We start from the raw sequence: 19,971 nt of genomic DNA, 5'->3' as shown, positions 1-19,971 counted from the left end.
TAATTAATTTTCAAAGAAATATTTAATTATGATTAATAATATAGATGAAAAGTAATTGTCGTCATTCGTGCATTAATTTGTGGGCCACCGATCAATAATTAAATTATTAATTTTTTCCCATCATTCATCTTTTGCCGACTATCTATTCTAACTACAAAATGGTTTTATTAAATTAAATTGTATGTGGGATTTATTCTATATTTTATTGAACAATACTCCTAATGCACATATAATTTATATTTGGTTAATTGCACAATTGCTTTAAGTTAGAAAAATGGCTGAAAGGACTCTTACTAGTCATAATTTATCTTTGAATTATGTTTTAAAATTGACATCCAATTGTAACAAATTTCTCCTCAAATTAGAGGTGAAGACATGAATTTTTAATTTTTTTTTTTTTTTTGCAATTCAACTTATATTTTAATGAATACCATATATGATTTTAATCAGGGAGTATGAATATAATTACGGCATATTTCAACATTTTATTTTAAAATATTTTTTATATCACGATACCACGATCCTATTCTTCTCGAGTTTGGTAACTTTATTGCATTGAAAAATACTATAATATGGCTATCCTATGAACTTCTCTTGTTCAAGGGATTATTTCCTAACAAAGAAACTTTATGTTAATATTTATTCTGTTATGTTTATAATAATTGAAGAATTATGTTCGTTCACTCAAAAAATTAATCAGTATAAATTTCATCAGAATCATTACTTTAAATGGAATGTTTGATTATTTACCTCCAAAATAAAATTAAACATTATCAATTAATTCCCTAAATTCTATATTGTTATATAATATTTGAATCAAATATATTGTATTTTAAAATTTTAAATATCTCGCTTCTGATGATCATCTACATCAATATCAAATTAAATATAATTTAATGACAAAATGTTGCATGACCTTACACATAAGTAAATATTATTTTCTCAAAATTAATATGAAATAATTTGTTTGTTCCTTATAATTATTTTTTTAAAATATCCTCCTAATATATGGACAAAGGGGAAAAAATGAGCGAGAAAATAATATCAAATTAAATTAAAAAGATATAATTATTTGGATTTAATTCGTGTTGTCTCGACAATAACTTCGAAATATTTCTTAACGCAATCTTTTTTTTTGAAACTTTCTTAACGCAATCTTAAAATTCCGAGCTTTCTGAACAGAAAAAAAATTAAAACTTATAAAATCAAAATTCAGAACCTTCAATCTTTGCTTTAAAGAATCAATTACTTGGTTAGATTTCGTTTCACTCATTCATCCATTCAAGAAAAAAAGGAGATGTGAATGTGGGCAAGGTCCAACGCTTTGTCTAATGAAAAGGTTAACAGTTATGGGTCTTGGCATTTAGCGTACTAATGGTGGGAGAGAAGGGTCTACAAGCAAAAGACCCCACGTCAGACAAATGCACAAAATCTTGAAACTGAATCCCCATTTGGATTATCTCCAAATTTTTTACAGAAGGTATTTGTAATCCTTGCATCATATGCCTCTTTACATCTTTTGGCTTGTGTTTGCGTAGAATAGAAGTAGGACTTTTCCACTTTTGTTCTTTATTTTAAACCAGGAAGAACTTTTTGTTCTTGGTTGAGTCAACTGAGCAATGAGCACAGAGTGATTGGATCTGTTTATGTATCGCTTTATTGTTCTTATGTGGGTTGATTTGTTAGGTGTGTAGAGAGAGATGTGGGGAAATGGGATGTCTTTGGTGTCACCACTCTAGTTATTAGTGGTGACTATGGTTTCAGTCGGTGAATGGATTCTTTATCTGATATTGGGTTGATCGGATTCCTTGAAATTCTACAGATTCTTCAATTGTTTGAGGTAAAATCTTCTGGCACGATTTAATTTCATTTACTTTATTCTGTTGTTTTCCCTATTTTTGTTCTTGGTATTGTGGACAAAAAACTTCCCTTACCCAACAATCTAAAAGAACCTTCCAGTATTATTTGAAGAATAAATCTTCATAATTGGATGATCGAAGTAGCTATGTTCAAAAGAGACAAGAACCTTCCCTTAACTTATAGTCTAGTGTTTCTGTATCATTGAACAGCCATGAAATTTGTTGGAGGATTAACTTTCTTGATGGATGAGATTAAGATTGGTTAGTTTTATTTGAATTGGGATTCCTACTGCAGAATCATTGGCTTATTAAGATCACTTGTTACTTTCTAACATCTTTGAATTTGAACCTTGGTTTTTGAGATATTGACTGAAAAGCGTCATATTAATTTCCCTTATTTTGGAAAAAACAAAATTAAATTTTGGCTCTTTTTTTTTTTTTCGCCGTTCATAGTCCGGTGGATATAAGTGCCATCCCAGAGTTTGTTAGGAATTTGCATTATGGGGTGGCTAACCAAGATTTTCAGAGGTTCCAGCCACAATATATCGAGAGGGCAAGATCGAGGGAAATATGGAGATGATACAATTTGGGAAGGACCTCCTACTTCAACGGTGATTTTTTCTGCTAGTTTATGAGCTTTACTGTTTTGATCTCTTCTGCGTTGTATGAGATATTTTCAGTATCTGATGATGTCGAGTGTTATTTCTAATCTTATTATATATAGGAAAGTTGGTCAGATTTTGACAAGGAAGAAATTGATCGAGCAATTGCCCTTTCTATTGCTGAGGATGAAAAAGGGAAAAAAGTAATAGGTAAGTCAAGATCAAGAAGCTACTAAATGTGTAACTATGAATTTACTACCTGTTGGGGATGATTTTTAGTACGTTGTGGTCACCATCTTTTGTTTGGTGGTGTCTGTACGTAATACTCAATCTTTTTTATTAGCTCTAGGATGTATAACATTCTAATGTTTTTTGGTGCGAAGAATGTTGCCCAAGCTCTGGAAGGTTTTCGATGCTTGCAATTTTGGTAACTTGCTATTTTTAATGTTCTGCTTAATAGATAGCGAGTCTCATTTGGAAGAAGATGAACAGCTTGCTAGGGCTCTTCAAGAAAGTTTGAATGCAGAATCGCCTCCTCAATCACCTCCACTTGCATCACCTCCTCGATCATCTCCACCTCAACCACCTCCTCAGCTGCTTCCACCTCGATCACCTCCTCGGCTACTTCCACCTCGATCACCACGATATGATTATGGAAGTTTCTTTCCACCTAATCCATTCCACTATCTTCCAGGATACAGGTAACCACTCTCCTTGTGGTCCAGTTTTCATGCCTCTCTTTAAGATTTGTATTTACTCAATGAGATTATATATCCATTAGTCAAACCAAGGGCAGATCCACAAAATCAGCGGGGTGTGAGAGTGGATGGGGTGAAGTAGGGAATGGACGAGACTTGTTTTTGTGGGTAAGGGAGTCAAACCCCAGCTTAGAAATATCGTACATAAAAGTTCCGTAGAAAATTATTTTTGGCCTTCTATTGGTGCCCTAAGTCAAATTATAAGTAGATCGATAAGTGAAGGAATAAAAATGCAAGTAACTAAACAAGTTCAAGAAAATTGCATTTCCATGCTGCAATTTCCCTCCTGTAAAATAGTTGATTCCAATGACATCTGGAACTGACAGTTTGTGTTGGTAGAATCTGTGCTGGTTGTAACAGTGAAATTGGCCATGGAAGATATTTGAGTTGCATGGGGGCTGTTTGGCATCCTGATTGTTTTTGTTGCCATGCTTGTAATCAGCCAATATCCGATTACGAGGTGTTGAACTAATTCTTAATTGAGTCTTCTGATATTGGTTTTGAGATCATAACTAGATGTTCCTTTTGATGTTGCTTTTATGTCTTTGAACTCTGAAGTAAAATCTGTTTCAGTTTTCAATGTTTAGCAATCATCCTTACCATAAATCCTGCTACAAGGACCTGCATCACCCCAAGTGTGATGTTTGCAAAAAATTTGTGAGTGTCTTAACCTTTAGTTTGATGAGAGTTCAATATACATATTAACAATTTTTCAAGCACGCTAAGCTCATTGTGAATCCTCTTCGTGTATCATATAAATTATTTCATTTCTGATACAGATCCCAACAAACGTGGCTGGTCTTATTGAGTATAGAGCTCATCCTTTCTGGCATCAGAAGTATTGCCCTTCACATGAGAATGATGGAACACCTCGCTGTTGCAGCTGCGAAAGAATGGAGGTAAGGTGTCTGTAAAATTGTATTTACATATAAAAAAAAAGAATTGAGGTAAGGTGCAACACATTACCGTGAAAACATGAAAGAAGAAGAAACTTCGATGGGATGCGATCTTCATAATCTCAACATAATATGGGCTATGATATTTGTGAATTCGACATGAAATTGGCTACGATCATGCTCATTCTTAATATACTCGATGTCTCGATCGATGCAAAACTCTCTCTATACAGCCGGGAGATGCCAGATATTTGATTCTTGACGATGGAAGGAAGCTCTGTCTGGAGTGTTTGGACTCTTCGATGATGGATACCCATGAGTGCCAACCACTTTACCTTGAAATACAAGAATTTTATGAAGGTTTAAATATGAAGGTGGAGCAGCAAATTCCTTTACTCTTGGTTGAGAGACAGGCACTAAATGAAGCCATGGAAGGAGAGAAAAATGTAGGTTTTTTGCTTTATGGATACTGAAGAATTGATACAGCTTAACACTTCTTACGAAGATTTGCTGAGTTTCTTTAAAATTTGTTGTGCTGCCAGGGTCATCACCACATGCCTGAGACAAGAGGTCTTTGCTTGTCGGAAGAACAAACCATTAGCACAGTACGAACATCTTTGAAGATCATTCATCCTAAGTATGACTAATTAATGAGATTAAATTTATGATGATAGTTTACTATAATTTCAGATTTTGAGGCAACCGAGAATAGGTGGCCATCAAATAATAGACATGTTCACCGAGCCTTATAGGCTTGTTCGTCGCTGTGAAGTGACAGCAATTCTCATCTTATATGGCCTTCCTCGGTAAGATATATCTCCTTAGGTTCCACATGCCTATTCTTGGTGGTTTGAATTCAAGGAATAGTTAAAAGATTCAGTTAATCCAGGTTATTGACCGGATCAATTATTGCCCACGAGATGATGCACGCATGGCTGCGACTTAAAGGTGTTTTGTTTTCTTCTTGATTCCACCATTTCTCTGGCATTCAGCTTGAATCACCGGGTCAAACTTAAAACTTGAACTAATTTTCCGTTCAGGTTATCCAAATCTAAGTCCGGATGTGGAAGAAGGTATCTGCCAAGTGCTAGCCCATATGTGGTTGGATTCAGAAATTGTTGCTGGTTCTGGTAGTGATATGGCTTCCATTTCATCTTCATCAGCCGCTTCCTCCTCTTCCTCCTCTCCGTCGTCATCATCTAGCTCTTCGAAGAAGGGTAAACGATCCGAATTCGAGAAAAAACTTGGTGAATTTTTCAAGCACCAGATTGAATCAGACACTTCAGTTGCATATGGAGATGGTTTCAGGCAAGGCAACAAGTCTGTGCTCGAGTTTGATCTAAAGAGGACTCTCGATCATATTAAGCTCACAGGAAGTTTTCCATGTTAGTTTGCTGGGGTTTTAGTATCAGCTTCATAGGATCAAATATTAAAATTTAAGAAAGTGAAGAAAGTTGCGACTAATGATAAAAATAAGTTGCGTCAATACAGACCTCACACGTTTTGTATCAAAATTACATGTTTACACGCAGAAAAAATTGTTCATGATCTGATGAAAAAAATTGTTTATGATGAATAAATATATGCTTGTTTTTCACGATATTTATTTATTTAAATTTGAAGTTTCCGCTGAGAATGAAAAGATATTGTCTTTGCAAGTTTCATTGCACGCAATATATTTTGTTCTATTACAGAAAATTGATCATAAATGGTGGAACTATGTTACCTGAATCGTGCATATGGCGCGTCCCAGTTTTTCAACTAGCCTCAAGCAATTTCACTTTGATCAATAATATAACCAAGATGATGTTCGCTACGAGACACGTTCTATAAGAAGTTTGATCTAAGCTCTTATATCTCTTCCATCAATGGCAGAAACCTGTTTCCGCTTGATTTTTGGTCTATATGACAAACTGGAAATTAGATTTTCCAGTTCTCACTCAAATAAATATTGAGTTGAGCGAGGTTGTTCATCATTCAGTTTGAAGTTCAGGGAAAAGAATAATTTTTCGCAATAAACCGGCGCGAAATTCGAAAACCTGAGTCTCGAGCAATCTTAACCAATCCAAGAACAAGCAAAGTCAGAAGAAAAGAAATCGCCTGCCCAAAATTGTCTTTTGATGAGTCACAACTGACGGCGTTTATACCTCAATTGATAACATTGTCCTCTAAAATCCAGCCAAGAACCCAAAACCAATAGAAAAAATGAGAACCTAACACATTTTAACTACCAAATTCTGATAATCTCCCATAGAAACCACTGTCTCTAATCATTCCTTCTGCCCACTTTTCAAGACTCCTCTTTTTCCTTCAAACCAACCGAAATTAACTTCTGGGCTCAAGCCCTTTTGCTGCTCGCTCAATGAAAGAAATTCGCAATCCATCAAACAATCTACTTTTTTCCCCAGTGTGCACCAGGGACTAGCAGCAAGCTCCATTTCTTTAGACGTCAACTTTAACTGCCTTGTTTTAGCTGACTCTGCATTGACTTCGGAATTTGATGTTGTGAGTGGCACGCCAACAGAGTTGTTGGTCCTAGCGTGCTTCGCTGTGTTAAGAAATTGGATTAGAAGAGACTGATGTTGGATTTGGAATCCACAAAAGGTTACCACATTAACATTGTCAACTGTAAGACAAATAATCGTTGTTTTGGTTTATTTGTGTTACTCAAGTGGAAGCATCGGTTTAAAAGTTAAATACTCCAGTGACGTGATTTAGAACTGTGTACTTAATTTATCCACATGCCAGACAACATGAAAAAATGGAATCTTATCCGACTTTGACCAATGAATTATTGAATTTATCCGCATCGATACAAATTGTTTCGAGGACCAAATTTATTGTTTTAAATATCTAGTGGTAAAATGTAAATTCATTCATATGAGGGATGATTTCCATTGGTTGTCTGAAAAGCTACGCAGGTTACACTCCCCGAGGACTGAACTGGATTTAGTTACTCCACCCTGATTGTAAAAGAATGTGGTGAATATTTCGTTGGATTTGGTCCAGGCAAACTGTAAAGTTAGGATCATATAGTTGTTAGTTGGAGTGACAATGGAAAGGAACAAAAATGGAGCCTATTAATAGAGCAAATAATGCAGGTTGTGTGTGTTTGTGTTATTAAGGTGGGAAAGATCCTTAGCTGCTAATGATTTCCTGACTTGTTCATGTTCTTTTGTTAAAGAGCAAAGCTAGTGTATTCGAGTACACTGACCAAGTATTGAAACGCTGGTATCCGATTGTTGAGAAAGGCAATAACAAAGGCATTGTTGTGCTTTGTTGCTAGTCAACTGTTAATGGTGTCCCTGAATTTATCCAGGCTTTTGGTGATTCTATTCTTGATCCCACAGTATAGAGTTCCAGTTATCATATAATTTTCAATTTATATCTAAGGAGTACTTTTTCCTAACTTCGTTTTTCTGCTTTCTTATCATGTGTTCAAGTTTTAATCCATTTCTTTGTACTCTTCGTAGTTCGAACATTCCCTTTTTTATTTTTAAGAAATTGGCTCCAAATATTTGACAGAACCTGCTCATTCTTCAAATATTGTGGCATTTTCTGATGACAATTCTGGAAAAAAATTTCAGTCCTAGTAGTAGAGGAAAAGTAGAATGAAGCATTATTTGGTGGTGCCAAAGTCAGTTGCTGCAGGTGATGGGATTTCCAGATGCCGGAGATTGCAATGCGTGCTCTTTTCAATGTATGTGTACGAACACAAACTTCAATAGTTTTGTTGATCAGAAGAACCAAACCAAAGCCCGTACATAAAATTTTATGCTGTGAAGTTTGAACTTCTGTAGTTCTGTTTCCAGCTTCCTCATTCTTCTTTGGAATATCACATTTTAGCGTTGTTTGTTCATAATATGCCAGTAACGATTGCCATTCATCATAATTTTCTAAACAATAGAAAATCATCAGCAAGCTTTAATTAGATGATAAATTTGTAGTACTACAAAGTAAGACCAGTTCTTAAATCAAATCCGATAACTGAATATTATATTGAATGTATGAACAAACATAAGTATAAAATAATGACGAGTCCTTAAAATTTTAGTTTTAGAAGAAAAGGCATCTTATCAGCAAATGAGGGATCCGAGTATTTTCCCGTCAGAATCTGTGACGCCACATACTGATTTGCGGCCTCAGTGTAATGAATACCATCCCAGTTCACATATTCTGTACTGTCACTGCAACCTTTGGCTGTTACCGAACTTCCGTTCAAGAGTTTAGTTTGACCACAGGAGATGCGATTGTCGTAATTCAATGGAGGACCTCCATATCCACAGCATGCCATTAATGGCTGCTCAAAGCCTGTAAATTGATATGTAATCAATTTTTTTTCATAAATGTGTGTTTACATAATAAGAGAGATTATTTGTGAATGCTAACCGTAACGGGAATAGTTTGCTATAAGATTGGATTTGATTGTGAAAATATCTACAAATGTGAGATTTGAATCGGGATATTGGGATTGTAACTTTTTACAGAGAGCATGAAGTTGCAGGTTGAGAAGTCTGGAAGCTTGGTTGTGAGAGCTGACACACCCTAGCTCATCCAGCCTAGATGTATCAGTGCCAAATTTTGCAATATTTTGAGGCAAGCAACCTAGGGGACCTGTATTATGGATCCAAAAATTTCTCTCCCCTTGTTCGTATAATTTCTGTAGGGACAGAAAAATAGAATGGATATGAAAATATTCAAGTTTTTCTTCAGTCTAGAAGATCATTTGTATGGAAAACATGATTTTGTAAAAGATGAGTATATCTTCTGGTTTTCAGGCGATTAGGTAGATGACATATTAGGTAGATGACATCATATGTAAACTTTCTATTACTAACCTCAATACCATCTTCAAATTGCGCTAAAATCGTGGGAATTGAAGCAATAATTTGATCCAATGTCTTAGAATAGAAGGCACCAGCTAAATCATTCTGGCCTATGTCAAACATGTAGAGTGCTTTCTGAATTGAATCTTGCGCTGGAATGTATTTGTCAAATTTCCTTGCTGCAAGAATTGGTTATGTTAAGGCTTATCTCATGATCTAAGTTGAAAAACCTACATGTATGAACACGGATGCATGTACGTTTAGCCTGTAGATCTTGAACTTTTGCCTTGAATCTGAAAAACTGAGCCACTTGAATTCCAAATGAAAATGGGCTAACGGATGATGCAGTGGCCGGAAGTACAGTCGAGCCTGCTGCTGCAAAGTTACATCCGGTTCTGAAACTGGGCGCGCCAATTGCATCCAAATATGAATTTAGAAATGGCAAGTCCATGGCATCCACTGTCAACATTGTATAAAAACATACATACAAGCTATGTTTATCAAGGAAAAAAAATGAGAGAAAAATAGGTAAAAATGTGCATTATTTGCTTTTCAATACTCAGAAAATCGATGATCAGACGGCCATCGCAGAACCTCCCAGATGGTTTTTTGAAGTAAGTCTGGCCATTTGGCGGATCAAGGCTCTCACCAAGGCCAGCAACGAGTCCTCCAGTGTCGGAATTGGAATCTCCAAAATTGAAAACTGCTGGATAGTTGAAATCTATGGATTTGGCTGAAGGGAGGCATATTAGCAACAGAAAGATGAGACTTTGGCAGATGTTTGAAGCCATGTTTCATGTCTGAAACAAAAGGCAGATCTCATGTCCTTTTAACAAGACGTTTGTTGGCTTTTTTAGTGTGCACGCAAAGTTACCCTTTCTAATTTGCAAAATTCCTAAAGCACAATTATTTGACCTCATTATCCACGCTTCTTTAGTCAAATTTTCACTATGTCAGCTAACGAAAGATCATTCAACATGTTAAGGCTAATCTAATATCAAATCGTTTCTTTAATTATTGATTTTTAAACTTCTGAGGTTAGTGTCTACGTTTAACTTATGATTTTTCGATGGATTTAAACTTATTATGTTTACTGATGCGATCCGTGTGAAATGGACGAGCTGGGTAAGGAGCTCCAACGGATCTGCTATCAAGATAATGAAGGAAATAAGAGCAAGGGAGAGTATATCTGTGATGAAGATATATCTCTGTATTATAGCTCCAGCTGTAACATGCACACAAGGAGATGAACTCGTGAATGGGCGCCGGAGGGGAGTCCGGCGTGGCCACTCCGATGCTTAAGTCAGTGAATGACTCAACAAAAGACCAATGTAACCAAGTGATGGTTGTGATGTTGGTGTAAGAGTGTAGACAATAAAATGAATGAATCTCCAATGCAAAGAGATAACCTGGTATTTATAGTAGGGGATGCATTGATTACCTCGGTCTGCGTGCTACCTACTAATTATAGTAGGGCGGCTACATTCTGACATGTCAAATCATACACTAGTCACATCCCACCTGTCTGAATTTGTCAACCACTTGGATTATTGTCAGAGATAGGACGGTCGCCCACATCCAATTCTGCTAGTGTACTCGAGTGCGGTGCTTATATCGAGGTGGCCCGGTTAGAATGCCTACCGGGAACTTATATAAGAGTCCGGGCGTCTGGTTGCCCGGGGAGTAGAGCCCGGGTTTGCACCTGCCCTGCTTCAGAAGAATCCATCATGCAAATTGACCTTGATTTGGGAATCCATCTGATATCCCGGGTCATTCATGACCCGGGCTCTTACAGGGGTATCATCACACATCCCTTAAATAGTCGGGCTAGAGTCATACTCGCTGTCCCGATTAGTCATGCTTGGATTCCCAAAGAGATGATCAATCTGTTTTATAAAAGCATCGGGGGCTTCATGTCTCCCAGAGATGGGATGAGGAGCCGGAGTCTCGTGTCTCATGGACTTGAGATAAGATGTCGGGGCCTCGTGTCTCCCGGGCTCGAAATAGTCGAGTTGCGGAGCCCTGGGCTAGGTTTGAGAACCCTGGGCTTATAAATAACCAAGGTGCGGAGCTTTGGGCCGGGGAACATGTCCCGGGACTTGGGTAAGGTGGAGGTGCGGAGCTCCGAGCCAGGTTTGAGAAGCCTGGGCTTATAAATAACCAAGGTGCGGAGCTTTGGGCCGGGGAACATGTCCCGGGACTTGGGAATGGTCGAGGTGCGGAGCCCCGAGCCAGGTTTGAGAATCCTGGGCGTATAAATAACCAAGGTGCGGAGCCTTGGGCAGGGGAACATGTCCCGGAAATAAGATAATGTGCCGGGGCCTCATGTCTCCCGGACTTAAGATAATGTGCCGGGGCCTCATGTCTCCCGGACTTAAGATAATATGCCGGGGCCTCGTGTCTCCCGGACTTTAGATAATGTGCCGGGGCCTCATGTCTCCCGGACTTTCAATATATGGTGCCGGGGCCTCAAATCTCCCGGGCTTAAGATAATGTACCGGGGCCTCGTGTCTCCCGGGCTTTAAAAGATTTTTGGTTCTCCTGCTATATTAATTTTATTAAAAACCAAATCACTAACCTGGAAATACTGAATTTGAATTCATTCTCGGTATAGAGAAACTTCTCTGGTTGAGCTAAATTAAGTGAACAATATAGTTGTATGCTACTGAGCGCATAACAAATGCCCTTCATGCCAATCCGAGATAGCTGCTGAGCTTTGAGCCCATATGAAATCCACAGATAAGATCTGAATACCGAACTGGTCGGGCTTGTATGTTTGCCAAGCAGAGTTGGGCTTATTTTTGAATGGAAACCATATCTACGTCTTGAGCTCAAATTCCCACAGACGGCGCCAATGATGCGATCCGTGTGAAATGGACGAGCTGGGTAAGGAGCTCCAACGGATCTGCTATCAAGATAATGAAGGAAATAAGAGCAAGAGAGAATATATCTGTGATGAAGATATATCTCTGTAATATGGCTCCAGCTGTAACCTGCACACAGGGAGATGAACTCGTGAATGGGCGCCGGAGGGGAGGCCGGCGTGGCCACTCCGATGCTTAAGTCAGTGAATGACTCAACAAAAGACCAATGTAACCAAGTGATGGTTGTGATATTGGTGTAAGAGTGTAGACAATAAAATGAATGAATCTCCAATGCAAAGAGATAACTTGGTATTTATAATAGGGGATGCATTGATTACCTCGGTCTGCGTGCTACCTACTAATTATAGTAGGGCGGCTACATTCTGACATGTCAAATCATACACTAGTCACATCCCGCCTGTCTGACTTTGTCAACCACTTGGATTATTGTCAGAGATAGGACGGTCGCCCACATCCAATTCTGCTAGTGTACTCGAGTGCGGTGCTCATATCGAGGTGGCCCGGTTAGAATGCCTACCGGGAACTTATATAAAAGTCCGGGCGTCTGGTTGCCCGGGCAGTAGAGCCCGGGTTTGCACCTGCCCGGCTTCAGAAGAATCCATCATGCAGATTGACCTTGATTTGGGAATCCATCTGATATCCCGGGTCATTCATGACCCGGGCTCTTACAGGGGTATCATCATTTACCGTTTCTTTAAAAATTCTTGATCGGTTTGACAATTCAATTTTTACAAAATAAGTAATTTTGTGACCGCAGCAGAGCAGCAAAATAGGTTTACGATGCGGTGACGAGGAAAGTTGTAGAGGCGACAGCTTCGTTTGAGTTTTAACAATCCTTCGTTTGATCGAGACTGTTGGTTAGTCATGTTTGATTTTCTTTTGTATGCATGCATTGTGGTATTCTTACATGAGGTTATGAAAGAGGTTTATGGGTTGGTTATTGTCGATGAACTTTGAGGTTGAATAAAAGAATCTCTCTTTTTCAATGAAACTTGGGGCTTTGTGTTAAATTTGAACCTTAATGTTTTTATGGTTTTGCTGTCTGATTTTCATTCTACAGGAAAAAATCAAGGAAAACAAATGGGCGGTGATGATGATGGTGAAGAAGATATGAACAAATATTTGGGTCCGAGTAAGGGGATATCCTTTAAAAAGGAGGTGAACATTGGAGGATCACTTGTTCGATCCCATTCAGTTTTGATGACCTCAATTTTGTATTCGTTTAGGACTTGTGAAAAATACTGAAGAGAATGTTCAGCAAGAAATAAGTATAAGAAAACAGATGAACTTCCATTCATTTTGCCGACATATCATTTTTCTGTGTTGACTGATTAATATGATCTTTACTTTATTCATCTTCGTCAATTTGTCTTTACTTTTAGCTCGATTTGTTTATACCTCTGGAAGTCGTGTAATACAAACTCTTGTTTTTTATTTAGAATACAGAAAATACAAAAATTATAGCAATTTATAGGTTATGCATGCTTATAGCTACTACATATAGATGTTAGCCTTTTTTCTTTAATGTGGAGGTTCATTTTAATTAATCATCCCGAAGAAGTTCGAGAATTTGTATGTGTATATATATATTGGTTTTGATAGATTGTCCATCTACTATGCACACCTTCATATCTACAAATGAGGTGATACTCATCTTTTAGATACGACAATGAATTTCACGATATAAAACGCAGCTTGATTCAATTTGAATATCACTTTGTATTAAATTAGTGATTACGGGTACTCCTCATAAGGCCCAACCCAAAATTGTTTGACCGAGTGTTATTATATAAAGCCCATTTTATTATTGTATTTACAATTAATGAGACTTTGTTTCTTTTATTAGGGGTGTGCAACGGTCGGTTTGGTTCGGTTTTAATAAACTTCGGTTCGGTTTTACGGTTTTTCGAATGTCTAATCCTAAACCAAACCATTTTAATTCGGTCCGGTTTGGTTTTTTTGTATTGCGGTTTGGTTATTACGGTCGGTTATTACGGTTTGTATAATAAATTTAGTTATAAATGAAGTTGTACGTTATAAATTTTAAAAAAATATAATAAAAAACCACAATCAAATTTGTTTAATTATCTTACAAAAACCAATAATCACTCAATCCACACGGTAAAAGAAATTAAGAAAATAATTTTATCATAAACAAATACCATGCACAATATATAGATTAGAGAGCAGAGAACTACCAAAGCAACACAAGTTTCTTGTTCTCCAATTTAGAATTGTGTTGTTGGTTGATTGCAAAAGGGAATGTGTGAAGCAAGGCACAAGCACAACAATTCAACAAAGGTGTGCGGCTGAAATTTTGAATGTCAAAACCTAAATAAATTAATTTATTATTTATTTACTTATTTTTAAGTTTTATTTTTAATTTTGTTTGGAGTACAATATAATAAAAAAAACAAATAATTCTCATATATTCGGTTTTTCGGTTATTTCGGTTTTTTTTAAAAAAAAAACCGAAAACCGAATCGGAAAACTGAAAATGCGTAATATAGAAACCGTAACCGGTCAAATAACCGAAAAAACCGAACCAAAAAAACCGAATTTTACGGTTCGGCCGATTTTTTCGGTTTTAACCGAAATTTGAACACCCCTATCTTTTATAATATTTCTGGGCCAGTTTCCTGCATTTCGTGGGCCTTAATATGGGCCGAACTTAAAAATCTAAGCTTTCAGTTTCCGATATACTTTTCGAACAAAATTATTAAAAATAGTACTTTTTCCAAAAATTAAATTAATATTCATCATTTAGAGAAACTCCAATACCTAATACCATAAATTAATGAAAAAAATTATATTTTTAGTCCTGTAATTTTCATTAGTTTCACTTTTAGTCGTATTAATAATGAATTTGAATTTTTAGTCATGTAACTTGCACATTTTTTTCTTATTTTTGGTTCTGTTATGATAAATTTTTATTTTTAGTCATGTATTGTATGTTTTTTTAAAATATAATTTTGTCTTTTTTACCCTAGTCTTGTTTTCCAGTAAAAAACGAAAAAAAAACATACGAGTTAAAGAACCAAAAATGGGAAAAAAATTCCAAGCTGTACGACTAAAAATGAAAATTTAATGTAACATGACAAAAAATGAAAAAATATGCAAGTCACAAGACTAGAAATACAAATTCACTATTTTAAATAAAATAAAAAATACGAATTACAAGACCAAAAGTATAATTTTTCCTAAAATATTCTTTAATTGTGTTATATATTTATTTTTATTTCCATAATTTAAACTGATGGATATATATTGTCCGAATTTGACAATATGTGTGTGTATGTATATAACTTTATAATAATATATTAATAATGAAGATAAGGAAAATACATATGGAATACATAAAAATTATTGGCTGTCTGAAGTATCTTGAATTTATCCTTTTATCCACGATGCTTAACCAAATAATTTTTAAATATGAGGTCAACGAATTTGTGCCATCATATTTTCAGTTTGATCCACTATTAACTATACTTTCATGTAGTAAATAATAATAAAAAAAAAACAATTCAACATGATATTTGGATCATATTATAGTTTAGTTCAAAATGCTGCCTTTAATCGAACAATAACTGACTCTTTCAAATTTCTTAAAATAAGAAGTGGCATTCTTATCATGGAAACAGAATATGTAATATATATTTGAGAGTGACGATAAAGTCATAATTTTACTTAAATATTTTTATAGATAATAATAGAAACTTGAAAATCGAAGGGATTGTGAAAGCTTTACACACAAACACACCCCTACTATAAAATATACTAGCTACTTGCACTAATAGTTTATATAGAATTAAAATATTTATTAAATAATGGTAAAATAAAAAAAACGAGAAAATTATATTTTTAATTTTGTAATTTTGTCATTTTACAATTTTATGTTATCAAATTTCAATTTTGGAAAGATAGTTGTCAAAATGATCACTCGAGGCGGTGGCAATGAGTTAATAAGAAAAGAACCCTTTCTTCAGATCATTGTACCTCTCCACATCAAAATTCTGAACCTGCATCAACCGTTTCTGTTTCGTTCTAAACCGGCTCTGGAAGAACCCTTCGAACGAAGGCTCTTTGGACGTTCTTAGGAAGAACGCATAGCCACCGATGGCGTCAACGGATGCTACATAGAAACAGATAGGTTCCATTACATCCCATGTAAGATCCCAGAATGTTAACCTCATGAAAACCGCTGTTTGGATAATTAGATAACCTAATCCGCACCACAGCTCGTTACGAACCCGTGATTCTGCATTCTTGTCTATGGCTGCCTTCTGTTTCTCCATTTTTTGGAGTTCTTTCGTTCTTGAATCAGCACAGCACTTGTCAGCTGAGGGCAGATGGACAAGGCCCTGGATTGCTTTTACAAGCTGTAATTTCAAATACCGGGTAGTCGTTTCAAATTTTAGTCGCATCTTTCTAACATGTTATATTATTTAATTTGATGCATCTTGGACAGTTTTTTTAAGGGATATAACGCAAATTAGTCTAAAACAATAAACTAGATTTATGTAATGAAATAAGAAAAGCATGATCCCAACCTGTTCAGGCCCGAGGAATACTGTGTTCCCAATAATAATAACACTCCCTGATTCATCAAGCTTTTTTGCGAACTCCAACCCTTGATCAACATTCGAGCATTCATTTACACAGATCTGCAAGAACTCCATGTGAGAAACACGACCTTTCTCAATCTTCCTCAGCCTCGATTTCACCATTTCAAGCTGTGAAATTCGAAGAATATTCTTCCTTACATCCGCCGCTGTAAGTCTCCCCTGGGGCGACACTTGCGTCGGCCGCCGCCATAACCCATCATACCGGACCCTTTGTCCTGGAATGTCCATCTCTCGAATATTGTCCAGCATCTTTTCTCCTTGGGGATGAAACCGGTGTTCTGGGTCGGTCGCCACCCTGAGTTGGTGGAGGTATCGCCTAGATATACCATCATCTCCGGGGTCGAGAGAGGCCTTCTGGGCTTTCTCTGGCATCTGCTTACGATTAAAAGACGCCTTTTCCGCCACCATGCATGATGGGAAAACACAGCAGCTTGTTAAAACACGGCTGCTGATTCTTGATACGTTTAACTGACTTTGAACTAATTTTCTGCTAAGCGACATTGATGAACACTGAATTATTTATTTATTTTATTCAGAAAATGATTAACAATCCCACGAGATTTTGCAGATTTGTTGAGAGATAGATAGTTAGGTTGATATATATGTGATGGTGAATTGCGTCTCAATTAATTGCTTCAACAATGGAGAGCCACCTCTGTATATTTAAAGTTTTTTTTTTTATCCGGTGAATTACGCGGCGGCCCGGTTGATTTTAATGCATGCATTCAATGCATCATTATATTGTCAGTGGATTACATAATATATCAAAGAGGGAGTATAACGTGAGACCATCTCACGGATCTTAATATGTGAGACGGGTCAACTCTACCCATATTCACAATAAAAAGTAATACTCTTAGCATAAAAAGTAATACTTTTTCATGGATGATCCAAATAAGAGATCCGTCTCACAAATACGACCCGTGAGACCGTATCACACAAGTTTTTGTCTATATTAAATGTCTGCCACCAAAAAAAATTTAATATATACTTTATAAAAGTAGTTATCTATTATCGACATTCTATATTATCCGTTGAAAATAGTACCAAAAATTTTAATTTGTTAAGATAAAAGTATATAAATTTTTTTATGAACTAAAAAGTAATTCTAAACACCTGTAAAGGAAAAGATCTATTAAATCACTTTAACAATTTTGTCCAACAAAGTGGATATCGGCAAGAAAATTTGAAAACTACTATTTACACGTTTCATCCTATAATTTGGGACTCGTGGATCCTATATTAAGTCGTGACTCGTGGGTTGTAGTTGTACGTGTCCAAATTATATATTGTTATTGGAAACTAATAATAGGGGAATTAATGAATAGCCACAGGTGTTAATTATGCAAAGTTTTGATAGATTAAAAAATAAATTAGTGAATGAATATGACGTGTTTGGATAATTTTTTATTTAATAATAGAACCCGGAACGAGGACCCGAAACCGATAAGAATTGACGAGATTTTGTTTATATCACTGCTTTTTGACTGGATGCCGCCTCAAGAATCGGGATTCGGGATCGGATGAGGAAAATCGTAAACGCTTTTTTTTTTTTTAAAAAGAAACAAATATGACGATGGTACGGTGATAATTGCGCTGGCCGAACTTCCCTTGATTCACTATTGTCCAGGCAGAACGTCCTTCAAGTCAGTAATCTCCCAAGCTGAATTCATATGCGCACGAGCAAATGTTAAGGGGTTCGGGATAGGGTTTCAGCATAGTTCATTCGATGTTTAAGTTAGTTTGAAGAACAAACTTAAGTGCGAATATATAATGTTGTGTAAGCAAGTAATGAATTAATATAACATCGAGTAATACATGATATTTATAGAGACAGGAAGATGTATGACAAAAACTATGGTATGGTAAATTACCTTAAATAGCATATTTATTCTCTCATCTTTAGTAAATTGTGATTTGAATGATATATTTCTATTATTTCGGTATTATTGTTTTTCATTATAGAAGATTTATTCAAGAGTTTTATATATTTGAAACTTTATTCACCGCCATGTTCTGTATGAGTTCGGGTAGGTTCATTATTGGGTCGGTTGATTGGCCATAATGAGCTCGGTTGCTCGGGTTCTACCGTGGAGGATGATTTCAGAGAAGAGAATAACGAATCGAACTCCGAGTAATTTATTGGGCCTCTACTTCGGCCTTGATTGTATTCAATATGGATCCATAATTTTGCCTAATGGGCTTGACGTTGATCGGCCCAAATCACGTATAATAGCATGACAAGGGAAGTCAATAAGAAAGTCGATAATTCGATGGCTGGGTTAAATAGATTGACAAAAACAAAATAATGCATATGTAGTAATTAACAGGTCAAAATAATCAGACCAAATTCACTGAAGTGGTTGTTTTGGTCGAGGAGATTTAACGTTATTTATAGAGGGAAAATTATAACAAAGATATCCTTATTGCTAGCTTTAAATATGCCCAGCTTATGGATTTTTTTATTTTATTTTATTTTTAAAAAAAACAAACAATAAAGTGATTTTTGGGCTTGAGTACACCAAACCCACTAGAGGCCCATGTATCTGTAATAAATTATGGGCCAATGCAGGTCTCGATCAATTAGGACCAAATATTTCATGTTTTCTCTCTAATAAAAATTTAAATATATAGATTGTAAACTTTTTTTAAATAATTAAATTTGTTGTTAGTTATATGTATGGACAAAATTCAAATGAATTTTAAATATATTTTATATTAAATAAGCGATTCTGACATTAATTGTGACGATTTTCAAACCCAAGAAGATTGACATTTTGAAAATATTCAAATCAAAAATTTTTTCTTCGAATCAAATCCAACTTTAATGTTAATTGTTGTAAGGCTTAGTTTAAAAGTTGGTAAAAGACATGTACAAACTAGAAATACATGTTCTGTTTTTTTTTTATTATTGAAAAAATATGACATTTAAAATCTCAGATCAAAGGGGCATTCCCGCCTATGCGTAGTAATAGTGTCCCATAACTATTATCAAGACACGTGACAACAATTCATTTTTGCAAAAATATTCTTATAAAATTATAAACATACTATTTTTTCATCTGACAAAATAAAATATTATAAAAAGTTATTTTAATAAATTTATAATCTGCTCATCAATATTATATCTTATCCATTTATTAAAATCCATATATTCAAATATTATCTCCACAAACTATACGGTTCAGATATCTATATTCATGAGACGAGTCGATTTGATCTACCCGTAGTGAAACATAATAGTTTTGACATAAAAATTAATACTTTTTTCAGGCGTCAGATCGAAAATCTATCTCATAAAATTAACTCGTATGAGACCGTTTTATAAAAGTTCGTTTATATTTAACGTATAATTGAATCATCTAATAATATCATTTGGGTTCCCCACTAATCCTACTAGTCATTAATACCAAAAGAGTGATGGACCATAAAATATTCAATAAAACCAGGACACGTGATTCTCAAATCCAAAAAAGATTTACTCAATGTTCTGATCAATTGAACTTGGTTAATCCGTAAT

The 19,971-nt window shown here is 35.7% G+C and overlaps 3 protein-coding genes across 4 annotated transcripts; 1 reads left to right on the top strand and 2 right to left on the bottom strand.

The window, feature by feature from the left end:
* The first annotated feature begins 1,251 nt into the window (after positions 1-1,251).
* Positions 1,252-5,528, top strand: LOC140964137 (protein DA1-related 1-like). 2 transcript variants are annotated; one of them, XM_073423675.1, is made up of 13 exons: positions 1,252-1,480; positions 1,687-1,840; positions 2,313-2,470; positions 2,584-2,671; positions 2,922-3,162; positions 3,559-3,679; positions 3,793-3,876; positions 3,999-4,118; positions 4,349-4,561; positions 4,658-4,720; positions 4,806-4,921; positions 5,005-5,063; positions 5,156-5,528. In XM_073423675.1, the coding sequence occupies exons 3-13, from the start codon at positions 2,360-2,362 to the stop codon at positions 5,503-5,505; spliced, it is 1,566 nt and encodes a 521-aa protein (XP_073279776.1). In that variant the 5' UTR covers positions 1,252-1,480; positions 1,687-1,840; positions 2,313-2,359; the 3' UTR covers positions 5,506-5,528. The 2 variants fall into 2 exon arrangements, with proteins under 2 accessions (XP_073279776.1, XP_073279775.1); XM_073423674.1 differs by lacking the exon at positions 1,252-1,480 and having other exon boundaries at positions 1,497-1,840.
* Positions 5,529-8,017: 2,489 nt separating this feature from the next.
* Positions 8,018-9,761, bottom strand: LOC140964138 (GDSL esterase/lipase At1g54790-like). Its single transcript, XM_073423676.1, has 5 exons — positions 9,501-9,761; positions 9,200-9,400; positions 8,954-9,120; positions 8,505-8,775; positions 8,018-8,426 (listed from the first exon to the last, which is right to left on the bottom strand). Exons 1-5 carry the CDS (start codon positions 9,730-9,732, stop codon positions 8,158-8,160), a joined length of 1,140 nt encoding a protein of 379 aa, XP_073279777.1. The 5' UTR covers positions 9,733-9,761; the 3' UTR covers positions 8,018-8,157.
* A 6,000-nt stretch (positions 9,762-15,761) lies between these two features.
* On the bottom strand, positions 15,762-17,065 carry LOC140965153 (calcium uniporter protein 2, mitochondrial-like). The gene is made up of 2 exons (XM_073425234.1): positions 16,377-17,065; positions 15,762-16,205 (listed from the first exon to the last, which is right to left on the bottom strand). The coding sequence occupies exons 1-2, from the start codon at positions 16,950-16,952 to the stop codon at positions 15,786-15,788; spliced, it is 996 nt and encodes a 331-aa protein (XP_073281335.1). The 5' UTR covers positions 16,953-17,065; the 3' UTR covers positions 15,762-15,785.
* Between the last annotated feature and the right edge of the window lie 2,906 nt (positions 17,066-19,971).

This window comes from Primulina huaijiensis, chromosome 18 (assembly GCF_012295235.1).
Source record: "Primulina huaijiensis isolate GDHJ02 chromosome 18, ASM1229523v2, whole genome shotgun sequence".
Lineage (NCBI taxonomy): Eukaryota > Viridiplantae > Streptophyta > Magnoliopsida > Lamiales > Gesneriaceae > Primulina > Primulina huaijiensis.
Note: the sequence above shows the minus strand (reverse complement) of the source record. Positions and strands in the feature narration are given on the sequence as shown.